Raw genomic sequence first — 13,333 nt, forward strand, 5'->3', positions numbered from 1 at the left:
TGTATGACTTACTATACCAGTATAGCAGTAGATTTATGACTTATTATACCATAGGTTTGTCAGACAAAAGAAAACACATTCTGGTGCTTGGGGTCACACCAATCTGTCATATCTTCTATTCGGGATCCAAACAAAAATAATAAAATTAGTAAAAATAAAGAGCATACTCAAAAACCACTCCATGGTGCATTAACATGGATTTCACAAATTCTGCTGTGAACTGACATTTTCGAATATGCCCCTGCAAGGAAGGCTAAATCTGTCTGAAAACAAACTGACTAATTCCAGATGTGTTATTATGTAACTGCCAAACATCAGTAACTCAAATAGACTGGATCTTTTCCAGTATTTACTAACAGAGCAGAGAAGGTCACACAGGATTCCCATGTTCAAGACATACATATCTTAATGATTTTACAGCACTGATACTGTTTAACACAGAAAAAGACATAAAATTTCTCCATTTGTTGATTCATCCAGCGCTGGAAGTGCACTAAAGATGCAGATACCACTCAGTGAGTATCCGTGTCTTGTGTTTAGCTCCAGAAATCTAATCTCCCCACTTTGTTTGCTCTGTGTGTGTAGTGCAGCCATGCTGCTAGACTCTTGGCTCAGCAGATTAAATCAACTTTGACTCAGAGCTCTGAACTCAAAGATCAGCCAATTTGCTGAGAATGGAGAACACCTTTAACTGGATGAAGAATGCTACCTGGGGAAGCCTGCTAGGCCTGAAAATGGCCCCACAGTGACCCTAGTGGGAACTGCCATGTAACATAATGCATGCTGGTGGGTTGAGCATCTGGCAGTCAATACTGGAGAGAGAGAGAGAGTGAAAGTGAGAATGGGTGAGAGAGAGAAGGCACCTGCTGCTTGTGGGAGTTCCAACATGTGTTACACTGTAACCTAAAGCCCTCAAAAGAAGAAGTGCACAAGCACACAGAGATATATACACACTACACACACTACACACACTACACACACACACACACACATGCATTAATCCTCTTTCACCTCATGTCAGAATTATGCTAATTGTGAGATGATGACTTGGAGATTCTACTCTACATTTTTCATCTCCTTGAACTAAAAAAATTAACAGTTTCTATGGTAATGCACACAACCCCAAAACAGATATGACCATTAGATACAGCTAAATAAGGAATACTAAAAATCTGAATTACAATGCAGCATTGATTATGATTAATACTACAGATTAGTAGAAAATTAAAGGCAATGTGTGATTGATATGTACAGAGTAAAATCAGCGTTAAAAAAAATTTTTGACATTACATTCCAAACTGCCTTTAACTGTAGAAGCCACTGCTGTCTATATATTTGTTTATAACCCGATGCCATGGAACATTGAGTCAGACTGTTTTCTGAATTTTCAGGATGTGAAAGCACAGCACATTATCAAGTCCTAGGGCCGTATTCAGTCTCCATTTGTGAGGATTTGTGAGGAGATACTGAAATACACACATCGGTATTCAGACCTCAGATGTAACTATGGACTTAAGCACCACTTGGAGAGTGGCACAGGGTTTTTGGATGCAGGGCTGAGTTAAAACAGAGGCAGTTTTCAGATTTGCACAATTCTGAACTGAAGTCAATAATCTTTTGCTGTTTTAAGTACATTACAGAATAGTAAGCAACTTTTTTTGGCACTTGTCAATACCAACACCGATACTGGAATGAGTAGCCTATCAGTTTATGTTGGTTGCTGCTGTGTGTTGCTAGCAAAGAACTCCCTCATGCTGATGTTTAAGATATTATGGCATTTAATCAGTATCTTTAATACTAGAGAGTGTGAGGACAGCAGACCTGAGCATGAGAGCAGTATCAGCAAACATGGTCATTAAAAATGAGTGCAAGGTGCCATTAACAAATTGTAGACCCTGGTGAGCGAGGAGGAAGGAAGTGTGCATGTCTCAGTGTTCAGTGCTTACAAAACTCAAGTGCTCTCACATGCTACAATTTCTCTGCACGCTAGCATCACTGCTGTAATGTTTCACTGTGATTTCATGACCTCGATTTAGTTTCGTGTGGATTTATTACTTTGTTCATACAAGTAACTGTTGCTGCACAATATAAAACCATAAAACGCTAAATAATAAGAAGTGCTGGATCTAGTGCTATTTATTAAGCTGATGAATAATAAATTCGGAAGCGATGTTGTTAAATTAAACCAATTTTCCTTGTGATTAGTGTGATAATTACAACTTAGACTATTCCTGCCATAATATATTGGCAATATACTAGACTCCAATTAGATGTTATTGAAAAAGCCTGTCTCAGGCACTTTTTCACTTCCTCAGACACGAAATCTGGCAACAGTGGAAGCCTGAAGTACATGCAGGTGTTTTATAAATATAAATGGGGAATCCAGAAAACTGACTTACGCAGCTGTGGAAGGCGACTGAAACTGAATACAGAGGACTTTCCTCATGTAAATACTACATTTTGAACTTAAGTCACCAACTTAAGTGGCTTTTTTGACATCAATTTTGCATTTGAGAAAAAAAAAACACTGTATATGCTTTACCATTATCAAGCATTATCAAATGTGCTGGGACTTTTGTTACGTTAATTTGTAGTGTTCACTGAAGATATGGGAGTCAGTCATTTCTGTAAGTTGTGAACTATTTACACCAAGTGGTTTATGTGCAACACAGAACCCATCTGCCCGAGTGTGTCCTCAAGCTCAGTCTTATAAAGACAGGTGGAAATCTGTTTCGTGGTCTGTATCAGTGCTCATAAAATTGCATGTTATGTTTATGCAGTAGTGATTTGAGATAAGAGGCCATGAAACAGATGGTGAAGTCTGCAAGCGTGAGTCTAATATAGAGCAAAGATCCTGTCAGCCACATGAATCAGATAAAATGTCCATATGGTGGATTTCACCTGGCTAATTTATGATTAAGATTGAAAACTGAAACCTTTGCGCATGGCAAGAAATTATCAGGCAACAATCCGAGAATTTTTTTGTTTTTAGAATTGATTTTGTGTGTTCATGGAACGATTTTCCTCTGGGTTCTCCCGTTTCCTCCCATTTCCCAAAAATATTTATTGGGAATAAATTATAAATTTCCCCTAAGTGTAAATGAGTGCTTGAATATGTGTGTCTGTGTGTATGTGTGTGTGTGTGTGTGTGTGTGTGTGTGTCCCAGTCCAGTTGTATGCCCACCTCATGCCCAGTAAACAAATTAATGAACGAATGAACAAATGATTACGTGTCTTTTAAATGAGCAATAAAGTTAAAACTTTTTAAAAAAGGTCTGTTTCTCACAGTTAAAAGTGATTAATTGTACTATTCATGAGAATGAAGAAGCATTTATACTCCAAACACAGCAATGTGGAGATTGTGAATGTGAATTAATCAGATCACATCTTGCATATTGTTATGTTTATGTAAATTTATTGTGTTGCTAGTTCTGATTTGAATGATATAGCTGCTGTTTAAAAACCTTGATTAATGCTTTCCTTAATAAAGATCTCTGTATGGCCTTGATGAACAATTATCCAACTTGCTAGAAACAACCATAGACTACACAAGATTTAGACGTTATGTAATCAAAAAGACAAAATGTTAGTCCTCTGACTTTGCCACTAGCACACACAGTTGCAGATGCATTGTGGGATGCCCACCTGTCACGTGAAGTTTGTCTCCGCTGACCTCAATCTTGAGGAAGAGGCGTCCTCTGCGCTCGGTATGGTCTGTTCCGCACAGGCTTGGCACATTCATCACACACTGCTTATGTACATTCATGTCACATGCTGAGGGAGAGAGAGACACACACACACACAGAGAGAGAGAGAGAGAGAGAGAGAGAGAGAGAGAGAGAGAGAATGCAATAAATAAAATGTAAAGAAAGAAGGAATCCTTATGGTAGTTGGTCGAGTCTCCTAGTAAGGATTTGGCAAATGTACAGACAAACAGGCGCATACACACACACACACACACACACACAACAAACTCATACAGTTGCAGGTGGCTACTTTTTCTAGGCGTGTAATAAGTAAGGAATACTACATGACGGGACGAAAATAATCAACGGCCAAAATAATAAACACCACACCAAAGTTCTTATTTTCCTATAGCAGCACATCCTGAAGTGTTTCATTCCTCGTATACCACATCAATGTGCTAATGATTATATTTTAGAATTAATTAAATAATGACAGCCCCTCTTTTTTCCCTCTTCCCTGAAGTTAGTAAGATAAAAAAAAAAAGAAGAACCTGACTGCTACTAAATGCTGACACTGGAGACTCCTTCAATTAATACAAACCTGTGATTTGCCTTGCACCACTACTGTCAGAGAAAATTAATCAACCCCTTCTGACCAGTCAGAATTGAGTATTCAATACTATTTGCAGCAGGCTGACTGATTACTGTAAGGACCACAAGCTGTAGAGGACAGAAGAGAGTAATACTGCACTTATTTATGTCTCTGTGTGTCAAAATACTTGTGGGGAAATAGATGTACTTTTGTGTAAGCACATCAGCATGCTTGGATGGCTTAAATGAAAACGGATGGCTGCCGGCAGACAATAAAGATGGCCCAAAGGGGCTGGTAGAGGAGGATGCAGTCTGTATACACAATGGAAACCTGGGCACTATACACTGGGGTTGGAATATCACATCCATCACAGGCAGAGACACATAGCTTAGCTTTCCACAGCCACACTGCTGGTCTTTTAATGCTACTGCAAATGTGTATGGATTTGGATATGGTGTGATGTGTGTGACATGGTGGCTCAGAGACACTCACTGTCACATTTCATCCCCTGGTGGATGAGTCCATACAGCAGCGAGCCACAGTGATCGCAGAAGGTGGGGCTGCCGTAGGTATGAATCTTGAATTTGTGCTTGCTTCTTGGATCCTGTGAAGGCAAAGCAATAAGGATTAACGCTATTTTTATCACCACATTCAGCACATACAGGGCTGCGCTCCCCCCATTTGACCATGTACAGTATATGTAAGGAAAGAAATACAAAAATTCAGGCCAAATACTTTTTCTTGAGTAAAATCAAAACCAGTAAAAGAACAGTACCTGTCTATAAATGTTCAAAACATGTGACTGGATCAAAAAATTCAAAACTATAACCATAACACTAAAAATAAAATGTCTTAGAATGAGACATTAGAGAATGGTTCTGGTAACTTCCACTTTTTCAAATGGTAATTAATTAATGTACATTATTAATATGTTAATAAGAAATTTATATTATACAAGTAATACCATACCAATACCAATAAGGGCACTTTCAGAGAAATACTACAAAAAAGTATTCTATGAAAAAATATGCGCTCAACAACTGTCCTTATGCTTCATTATCTGTGAGCTCAGGGCAAGAGGTTTTCCATTTTTCTCTCATTATAAGGAACGACATACAATTTCTTACTGATGTTGATTACACATATACTAAAGTTGTGGTAGGCATTTGGTTGAAAAATCTTGTCCTTCTCTTAACTCCTACAATAAAACAAGGTCTGCAAACTTAAACCTAGTTCTTTGCCTTTATTTAATAGCAAAGTGGACCTCCAAATAAAGCTTTCATGTACTTCATATTTAATAGCAGCGTAGGCCTATAAATCGATATATAAATAAATCATCTATCTACTTTGTCTAATCTGAGAGTGTTTAAATGTGCTGTGGTGGCACAGTAAAGGACTCCTGCTGCATGTGCAAAACTGATTTTCTACAGGATCATTAATTTCATGGTTTGGAGGAATAAGAGGGATGACAAACTTCTGGGAAAGTGGCACTAACATCCTGTATGAGCATTATTTGAGGGTATTATTGTATATACTGCCTAGGGGCAATTTAAAGTGACCAATCTACCTAATGGCATGCTTCATGAGGTGGAAGGAAAAGAGTGTACATGGAAAAAGCCCATGCAGGGACCCTGGACCACTGAGGCACCAACACTACCTTCATACTTGAATGTCTGTGTCAGTTTTAAACTATGCTTTGTGTTTTAAGATTTGAGACTTGTTCTAGGGGCACCCAGGCAATGAAATCCTCTTAAATAGAGAATGCTGAATAGCTACTTTGTCATGCTCAAAGATTCCAGCAGAAATCGAACTTTCACAGTGTTATTTGTCACCTTATGTATTTTGTAGTGCAGGCTTGCATCTCTAAGTCTCTGCATTTTGGCAATTTGTCATTCTGTGTCATTGGTGAATCATAAGTCATACGGCCTACAATCACTGGGAATGTGCATCGTGAGCAAAAATATATGGTTTCCCAGGATGCAAATCAGGAAGTACCACTCTAGAGGTGACATTAAGAGGTGAGAATCCATGTACTGATAGGTACATTATACATTCATCCATTTTCTGTACCGCTTATCCTACACGGGGTCACAGGGGAACCTGGAGCCTATCCCATGGAACTCGGGGCACAAGGCAGGGGACACTCTGGAAGGGGTGCCAACCGAACGCGAGGCACAATCGCACACACACTCAGACAACTTGGAAATGCTAATCACCCTACAATGCATGTCCTTGGACTAGGGGTGGAAACAAGGGTACCCGGAGGAAACCCCCAAAGCACAGGAATAACATGCGAACTCTGTGCACACAGGACGGAGGTGGGATTTGAACCCCTAACCCTGGAGGTGCGAGGCAATTGTGCTAAACACCAAGCCACCGTGCCCCCCTACATACATTACTACAAATATTTTTTTTTAAAAGAAGAAAATTCATGCCTGTCTCGACATCAGAAACATTGAATCCACTCATAAACATTAATTAATAACCAAGTCAACCATAACAGTATGTCATTATGTCATTACACTGTCTAGCTTGTGACAAATGACTCCAGTTATTGCAGAGAGGCAGAAAAAAACACAAGACGCTGGCTTTTAAAATGCTTCTAAATGAGACTCCTGCGAGGGCAGCCTTCGAGGAAAGCCGCAGTGCTGACTGTGATCGGCGTGGCGTGAGTCACCAGCGGAGAATCCGGAAGGCTCTAATTAGAACGTTGGCATTTTAAAATAGCGTTTGGCTCCTCTTTATTTTAGTTGCCTACAACAAGCCCCTGTTGTGCCAAAAGAGAGAGAGAGAACAAGAGAGAGAGAGAGAGAAGGGGGGGATAGAAAGTGGCACGGATATATTTTTCTCTGTCATTTTCTTGCTCTTGCATTTTCTGCTTCATCAAAAATTAAAATCCTGACCTATTCATTTCTGTCTATACTTCTCATTCCTTTATATGAGGTCAATAACTCAATAACTCATCCTTAAAAGAACCCCTGGCCATACTTTCTTTTTTATAATTATTAATTTCTCCTATCTACACAAATGTTTGTCTCACTCTGACTCTCGCTCTCTCATTTCTAAGGATGAGTTTACGGAAATGCTAATTTCTCCTGGCAAAAACAACAGCACACACACTGCCAGTGACCATCAGGTGCCTATTACCCATCTCCCCCTCCTTGGCATCATCTCCGTTCTCCCCACCTGTTCTCAGCATCCACCATTAACTCGCTTATACACTCTCTCCCTATACCACTCCCACTTTCTTCATTCCCCACCTACACATCCCCTTCATTGCTACATCTTCATATCTCTTGCTTCCTCTTCCTGTTCCTCTTTTATTTTCTAGTATTCTTTTGTTGTTTTCTGTTCTTTTTCTTGCACAGCTATGAGTCATAAACTCTTTATACCAGAGAAGCAGAACTGAGTATGCTGATATTAAATAGAAAAGATAGAAACGGGAAAGATAGAGAGAGAAAGAGAGAGAGAGAGAGAGAGAGAGAGAGAGAGAGAGAATAAAGACTGAGATTGAGATTGAGGAGAAGGTATATTATACTGTATGATGCAGGTTGGCCTGTAGTAAGAACAGGACTTCATTTCTGCTGTCATGTTATTTATATATGTTTACGTTGGAGATTCCACTTTCCCTTTACTGTGCTCCTGTGCACAAAGTGAGGTCCATGAAGACATGGTTTGCCAAAGTTGATGTGGACGAACTCGAGTGGATTGCACAGAACCCTGACCTCCACCCCACTGAACACCTTCTGGATGAGTTGGAATGCCGACTGTACCCTAGACCTTCTTATTTGACATCAGTGCCCAATCTCACTGGATGTTATTATAACAGCAAAGGGGGAATCAACTTCCTGTTAATGCCCATGGTAGGGAATGGGCACATATGGGTGTGATACTTTTGGCCATATAGTGTATCAATATCATAATAAATCCTGTCACAATACACTTTCCTGAAATATTATGGATAATGTGATATCTTTTTTAAAACATTATTTTTCTCTTGTCAGTGTTTATTTTTGTAGATATTAAATAAAGTATCTAACAGGATTTTTTAAATGTAACACTATTGCCCACCCATACCACACGCTCCACATCAGGACTGGCTATTTCCTGTTCCAGCTCCTGGCACCTCCCTCCCTTGTTCTGGATTCATTAAGGAGTCCTATAAATAGTCCTATGTTGGTTTCATGCCTTTGCAAAGTCTTGCCAATTCTCTGTGCATTCTCTGAATTTTCTTTTTGTTTTGCTTCGTTCTGTGAAATTTTCTTTTTTAATGTAGTTATCCTGTTTTTCAGTGTTGGATTATGGCTCACCTTTTGATTTTCATGTGTACCTGTTCAAATAAACACCTCTGCATATGTTATATACAGTGCATGAAGTACTTTAACTAGACCGAGTCTCCAAAATGTTATACAGAAAAATTATCCAGTAATGCAGAGACATTTAGCATAGTTATTGAATGACATGAAACAAAAGGTATTTCTTGAGAATAAGGCAAAGAATGTCTTACGTAATACAAAATCCACAGAGGAGCAGAGGAAGCACTACATGTCTGGCTATTAACATTCGTGAGACACAGTCTACATCCTTCACTTAAACAAGCAACAAACCTGCTCCAATTAACCTCTAGATGACAGAAACACACTAGAAAACCAAATGTATTTTTGGAACCACCAGTTCTTTCCTAACCATAGTTGACCTACAGCCAACACCTGCAGAGTCACAGTCCTGATCTGTGCTATAAAAAGTTAACCAACAAGTGATGCGTCAGCAGAGACCTCCTGCTCCTGAGCCACCTGTCCCTACACCCCCAGTACTGATCCCGAGAATAAAGCATAGCATCCAAAAAGATTACCATCCCCTGTGCAAAGACGGTACAGGGTTTATTTTTAAAAGTACTTTTTATGGAGGATTTGGCTATTTAAAGTTCCCCACTGCTGATGCAGATCACTCAGTAATGTAATTTTGCCTACAAATGGGACACCCTTGGAACTTTCAAGGTGAGACTCTTATAAGCTGCTGTATGACTGCAAGTTCATTCATTCATCTTCAGTAACCATTTTATCCTGGTCAGGGTATGATGGATCTGGGGTCAGTCACAGTAACACTGAGCACAAGGTGTGAGAATTCATCCCGGATGGGACAGCAGTCCATCATAGGGCACCATGCGCACACACATTCACACCCTCTTTCACACCTAGGGGTAATTTAATTTAACGGCGCCAATCCGCCTATCTTCATGTTTTTGGACAGCGGAATGGAACCAGGAGGAAACTATGCACAGACAGTAAGTCAAGGTCAGGATTGAACCAGGAACCCTTCAGGCAACTTGTTCCCAAGAAGTCAATTTTATAATTCCAATACAATAATAATATCATAATGATGATATTATTGATGATACCCACTATCAACTCACCGTAAGCAAACGCAAGCAGGTCTAGGACCATTGCACTGGACCATTCATTGGACCATTTTCAACAACATTTACATTTATGGCATTTGGCAGCACATTACAGTATATGTCACATTACAGTCAACAACACATTATAGCATAAGTCATATGTAGTTAGTAGATTTATATCAGTTGCTAAATAAAATGCTCACAAATAAAATCACATCAGCTGCTACATTTGAAATCTAATTATATCATGGCCACAAGAAATACTGTTTAGACTTTTTCACTTATTTCGCATACTGAGACACAAGAACACAAGTAGACCAGAGTATTACATCAATGCTCTTGATAACCTACTACAGAAGCCTGTTGGAACGTTACCATGGCAACTAGCACAAACAATCTACCAAAAGAAATTAATATGAATTTGAATAAGCAGGGGCACTGTGGTTGCATTTTGTTCGATATCATAGAAATGATTTAGAAAAAATACAAACACCAACCTAACCTCTAACCATGAACCTTTGCAACTTTTCATATGAATTGACTTTCTCAAATTATTACCAAAGAGAAAGTATTAGTATATGTAAATAATGGTAGATGCTAGGTCTATATTTTGGCTTCCTTACCGCTTTCATTATCATGCTGAAAAAAAAATTTCACTCACATTGATTTTAATGTCAGTTTTAATATGTTTGAAAAGCACAAAACTTGGGAGGACCGGGAAGCAGCAGAGCTAGTGCGAGAGAATCATTGTTAGTATCGGCCTGGGCAATCTCAACAGTTAAATAAGAGAAACAATAAGAGAGATACCGTATAATAATAACAATAAGAAAGATACCTGCTGAGGACACTTTACTGGGCATTACATCTTATATATTAGATGCTTAAGTGGGTTTTATTATGTTCCAGAAGTCAATGTTCAGTTAAGAATTTCCTTTTACATTACATAAACACACTTTAGTACTAGGTTTATTCTTATATTGGTGAATTTAGAGCTTATCTCAGAAACTCTGGGCACAATGCACCCTGGATGTGACCATCCCAGTCCATCTAAGGACACTAATGCAGACGCTGGGAGAACATGTGAAACACCATACAGACAATACACCAAGCTCAGGATCGAACCGGAAACCCTGGAGCTGTGAGGCAGCAATGCCACCCACTGTACTACCATACCACCTTTTTATGTGTGTGTAATTTTACAGCTCAGCAGGTTTTGCTGTAAAAATGATTAAAAAATTTTGTGTAATATTTTTAAAGTGTAATATTATAGCTCAGCAGGCAGCAAAGGCCACCAATGTCTTCACTCCATTTTCATTTTTTAATTCCACACTCTTCGTGCACATTTCATAAAGATAGGCATCACGTGACTGTGTGGTCGTGTGAATGGTGAAGCAGAGCAAGTGCTCTGATGGAGGTTTCTCTGAGATTATTTTATTTGTGCTCCACTGTTCCTGTGGAAGTTATCTGCATGTGATTTTCAGGCCAAAACAGTTAGCAACAAAATGCTATAATGAAGGCTATAATGTCACAGACTGTGAGTAGAATAAGAGTAAACTGGGACTGAACATGTCATGCTAAGGCCACTAGGATTTAGCACATCAGTAACACATCTAGTGCAAAGACATGTTTCCCTCCAACTTGCGATAACCGTGTGGGAGCAGACAAAAGTGCACTCACAGCAACGATGTTGCCATGGTGACAGTTTGGAGACACACTACCATTGGCGCTGTAGTGGTTCATGGGGAGTCGGATGGGGGGTATATTCCAAAAGAGCGGCAAACGCAGATCACCCGTAGCATAAACAAGCATATCCGTTTCCTTACGACAAACAGCAATTCTGACTTACTGTGTATATCTCTCTGTTATATTTACAGCTTGTGCCATTAATACATTCTGACACTGTCAACATGATGCTCTCCAAACCAAACTAACACCCATTCCCATTCCCAACAATTAAATTAAATGATTAAACACCATTTTTACACGTAGGATACACCATCTGTCACATGTAAAATTAATTATCATCTTATTAAGAGCTGGCGGTTTCCAAGAATCCTTCAAAGCCTGCCTGCTGTTGCGGTCTGTACACACACGGCATAAAAGCTCTCTCTTGTTTATCTTAGCACCAGGCTTCAGGATACAGGTTAATGGTGTGGGAATAACGTTGCAAAAATGTTGGATTTTCCCACTGACTACAGCAGAGTAAAACTGTTCAGATGTATAGGGGTGAAATGTTTGTTTTTTTTTTCACTTTGTAAGAACTGGGATTTGTTGTGCTGTCACACTTTCATTTTTACAGTTTTGTACAGTCAAGTGTTATTTACACATACGCACTGTGTCATGGCTGTTGTTGCATTTTTTTTTTTTTTTTTTTTTTGAATGTTCCCACGCTGAATTCCTGTGTACTGTCTGCATATACTATGAGTACTATGGGTTTCCACTTGAATTTCTCCTAGGAGGCTAAAAATTTGATAATACTTCAATAAATGACCATAAATAATTCCTCAGTGACTTTAAAACTATGTCCTGTCAATATTCATAAATTACAAAATTATTTTACTAGCTTCCATCTAGCATCCACAAAGGGCTTGGGAAACACTTCTATGTAGAATCCTACAACAGAGGGGTTCTCTTCCATAAAAAGGCTTCAAGTAGAACCCTTCTATAAAGCTAGAACCATTAACCAAAGAACCACTGAACAACCCTTTTCCTTCTAAGTGTCACAACTGCCCCATCTTCTGGGATATCCAGTTCCCAGAATCCTCTGTCTAATGGCACACCCATCACCCTAGACCACTAGACTCCTAAACCTTTCTTCCCATTATGGTTATTATTGTTTTGTGTATGACCTTGGCTTTCTATTCCGAGTTGTTGCTCAACTGGATTTGAGGCTGTATTTTGACTTATTCTCCTTTGTGGTACTGAATTCTGACTGTTTTTTTTCTGGATAATGTGTTTGCCTGTTTTTTTTGTATTATTCTTAACTATTCTGACGTTGTCTGAAGTTAAGTGTGTTTTCTCCAGGTTCTTTGGTTTCCTCCCACCTCCAAAAACAGGCCAGTAGGTGGATTGGCTATGACAAATTGCTCATAAGAGTGAATGAGTCTGACAATGTGACTATGAAAGACTGGCATCACGTCCAGGGTGTATTCTGGATCCACACTGACCCTGACCAGGATAAACCAGACACTGAAGATTACTGGCTAAGCTCACTTGCCTGTAGGTGAGAATGTGTGTGTGTGTGCAAGGTGCCCTGTGATGGGTGTATTCCTGCCTCATGCTCAGGATCTGGATCCACTCTGACTTTGATCAGGTGCTTACTGAAAGTGACTGAGTGTGTTAGAAATGATCTTTTCATTAATAATGCCTTTTGTATTGTGTGTACACTTAGGTTTGAAATTGTGTTTTAGAGTACCCTAGCACTTAAAATTTGTCTAACTATTGCGCTTTGGATAAAAGAATTGGCTAAATGACCAAACAAACCAAATGAACCTACCATGGCACCTTTGGCACCTTTCTTTTTAAGAGTGTAAGTTTAAATTTTCTCCTTTTCCCCCTTTTTTCTAACCCCTTTATATAAAGGATGAATGAAATTCAGAGCCAGAACACATATACAAATAGCAATAAAAAACCATGTAGCCATGTACAGTATAAACC

General features: G+C 39.2%; 1 protein-coding gene across 2 annotated transcripts in view; it reads right to left on the reverse strand.

Moving 5' to 3' along the window:
• The window catches only part of prkcab (protein kinase C, alpha, b), a 151,956-nt gene that overhangs the window by 44,009 nt on the left and 94,614 nt on the right, over window positions 1-13,333 (reverse strand). For both annotated transcript variants that reach the window (XM_034309830.2, XM_034309829.2), the window contains exons 4-5: window positions 4,771-4,882; window positions 3,646-3,774 (exon numbers count right to left, since the gene is read on the reverse strand). In XM_034309830.2, the coding sequence (XP_034165721.1) occupies window positions 3,646-3,774; window positions 4,771-4,882 (241 nt within the window). The remainder of the gene's footprint in view (window positions 1-3,645; window positions 3,775-4,770; window positions 4,883-13,333) is intronic.

This window comes from Pangasianodon hypophthalmus, chromosome 13, assembly GCF_027358585.1.
Source record: "Pangasianodon hypophthalmus isolate fPanHyp1 chromosome 13, fPanHyp1.pri, whole genome shotgun sequence".
NCBI classification, from domain to species: Eukaryota; Metazoa; Chordata; class Actinopteri; order Siluriformes; family Pangasiidae; genus Pangasianodon; species Pangasianodon hypophthalmus.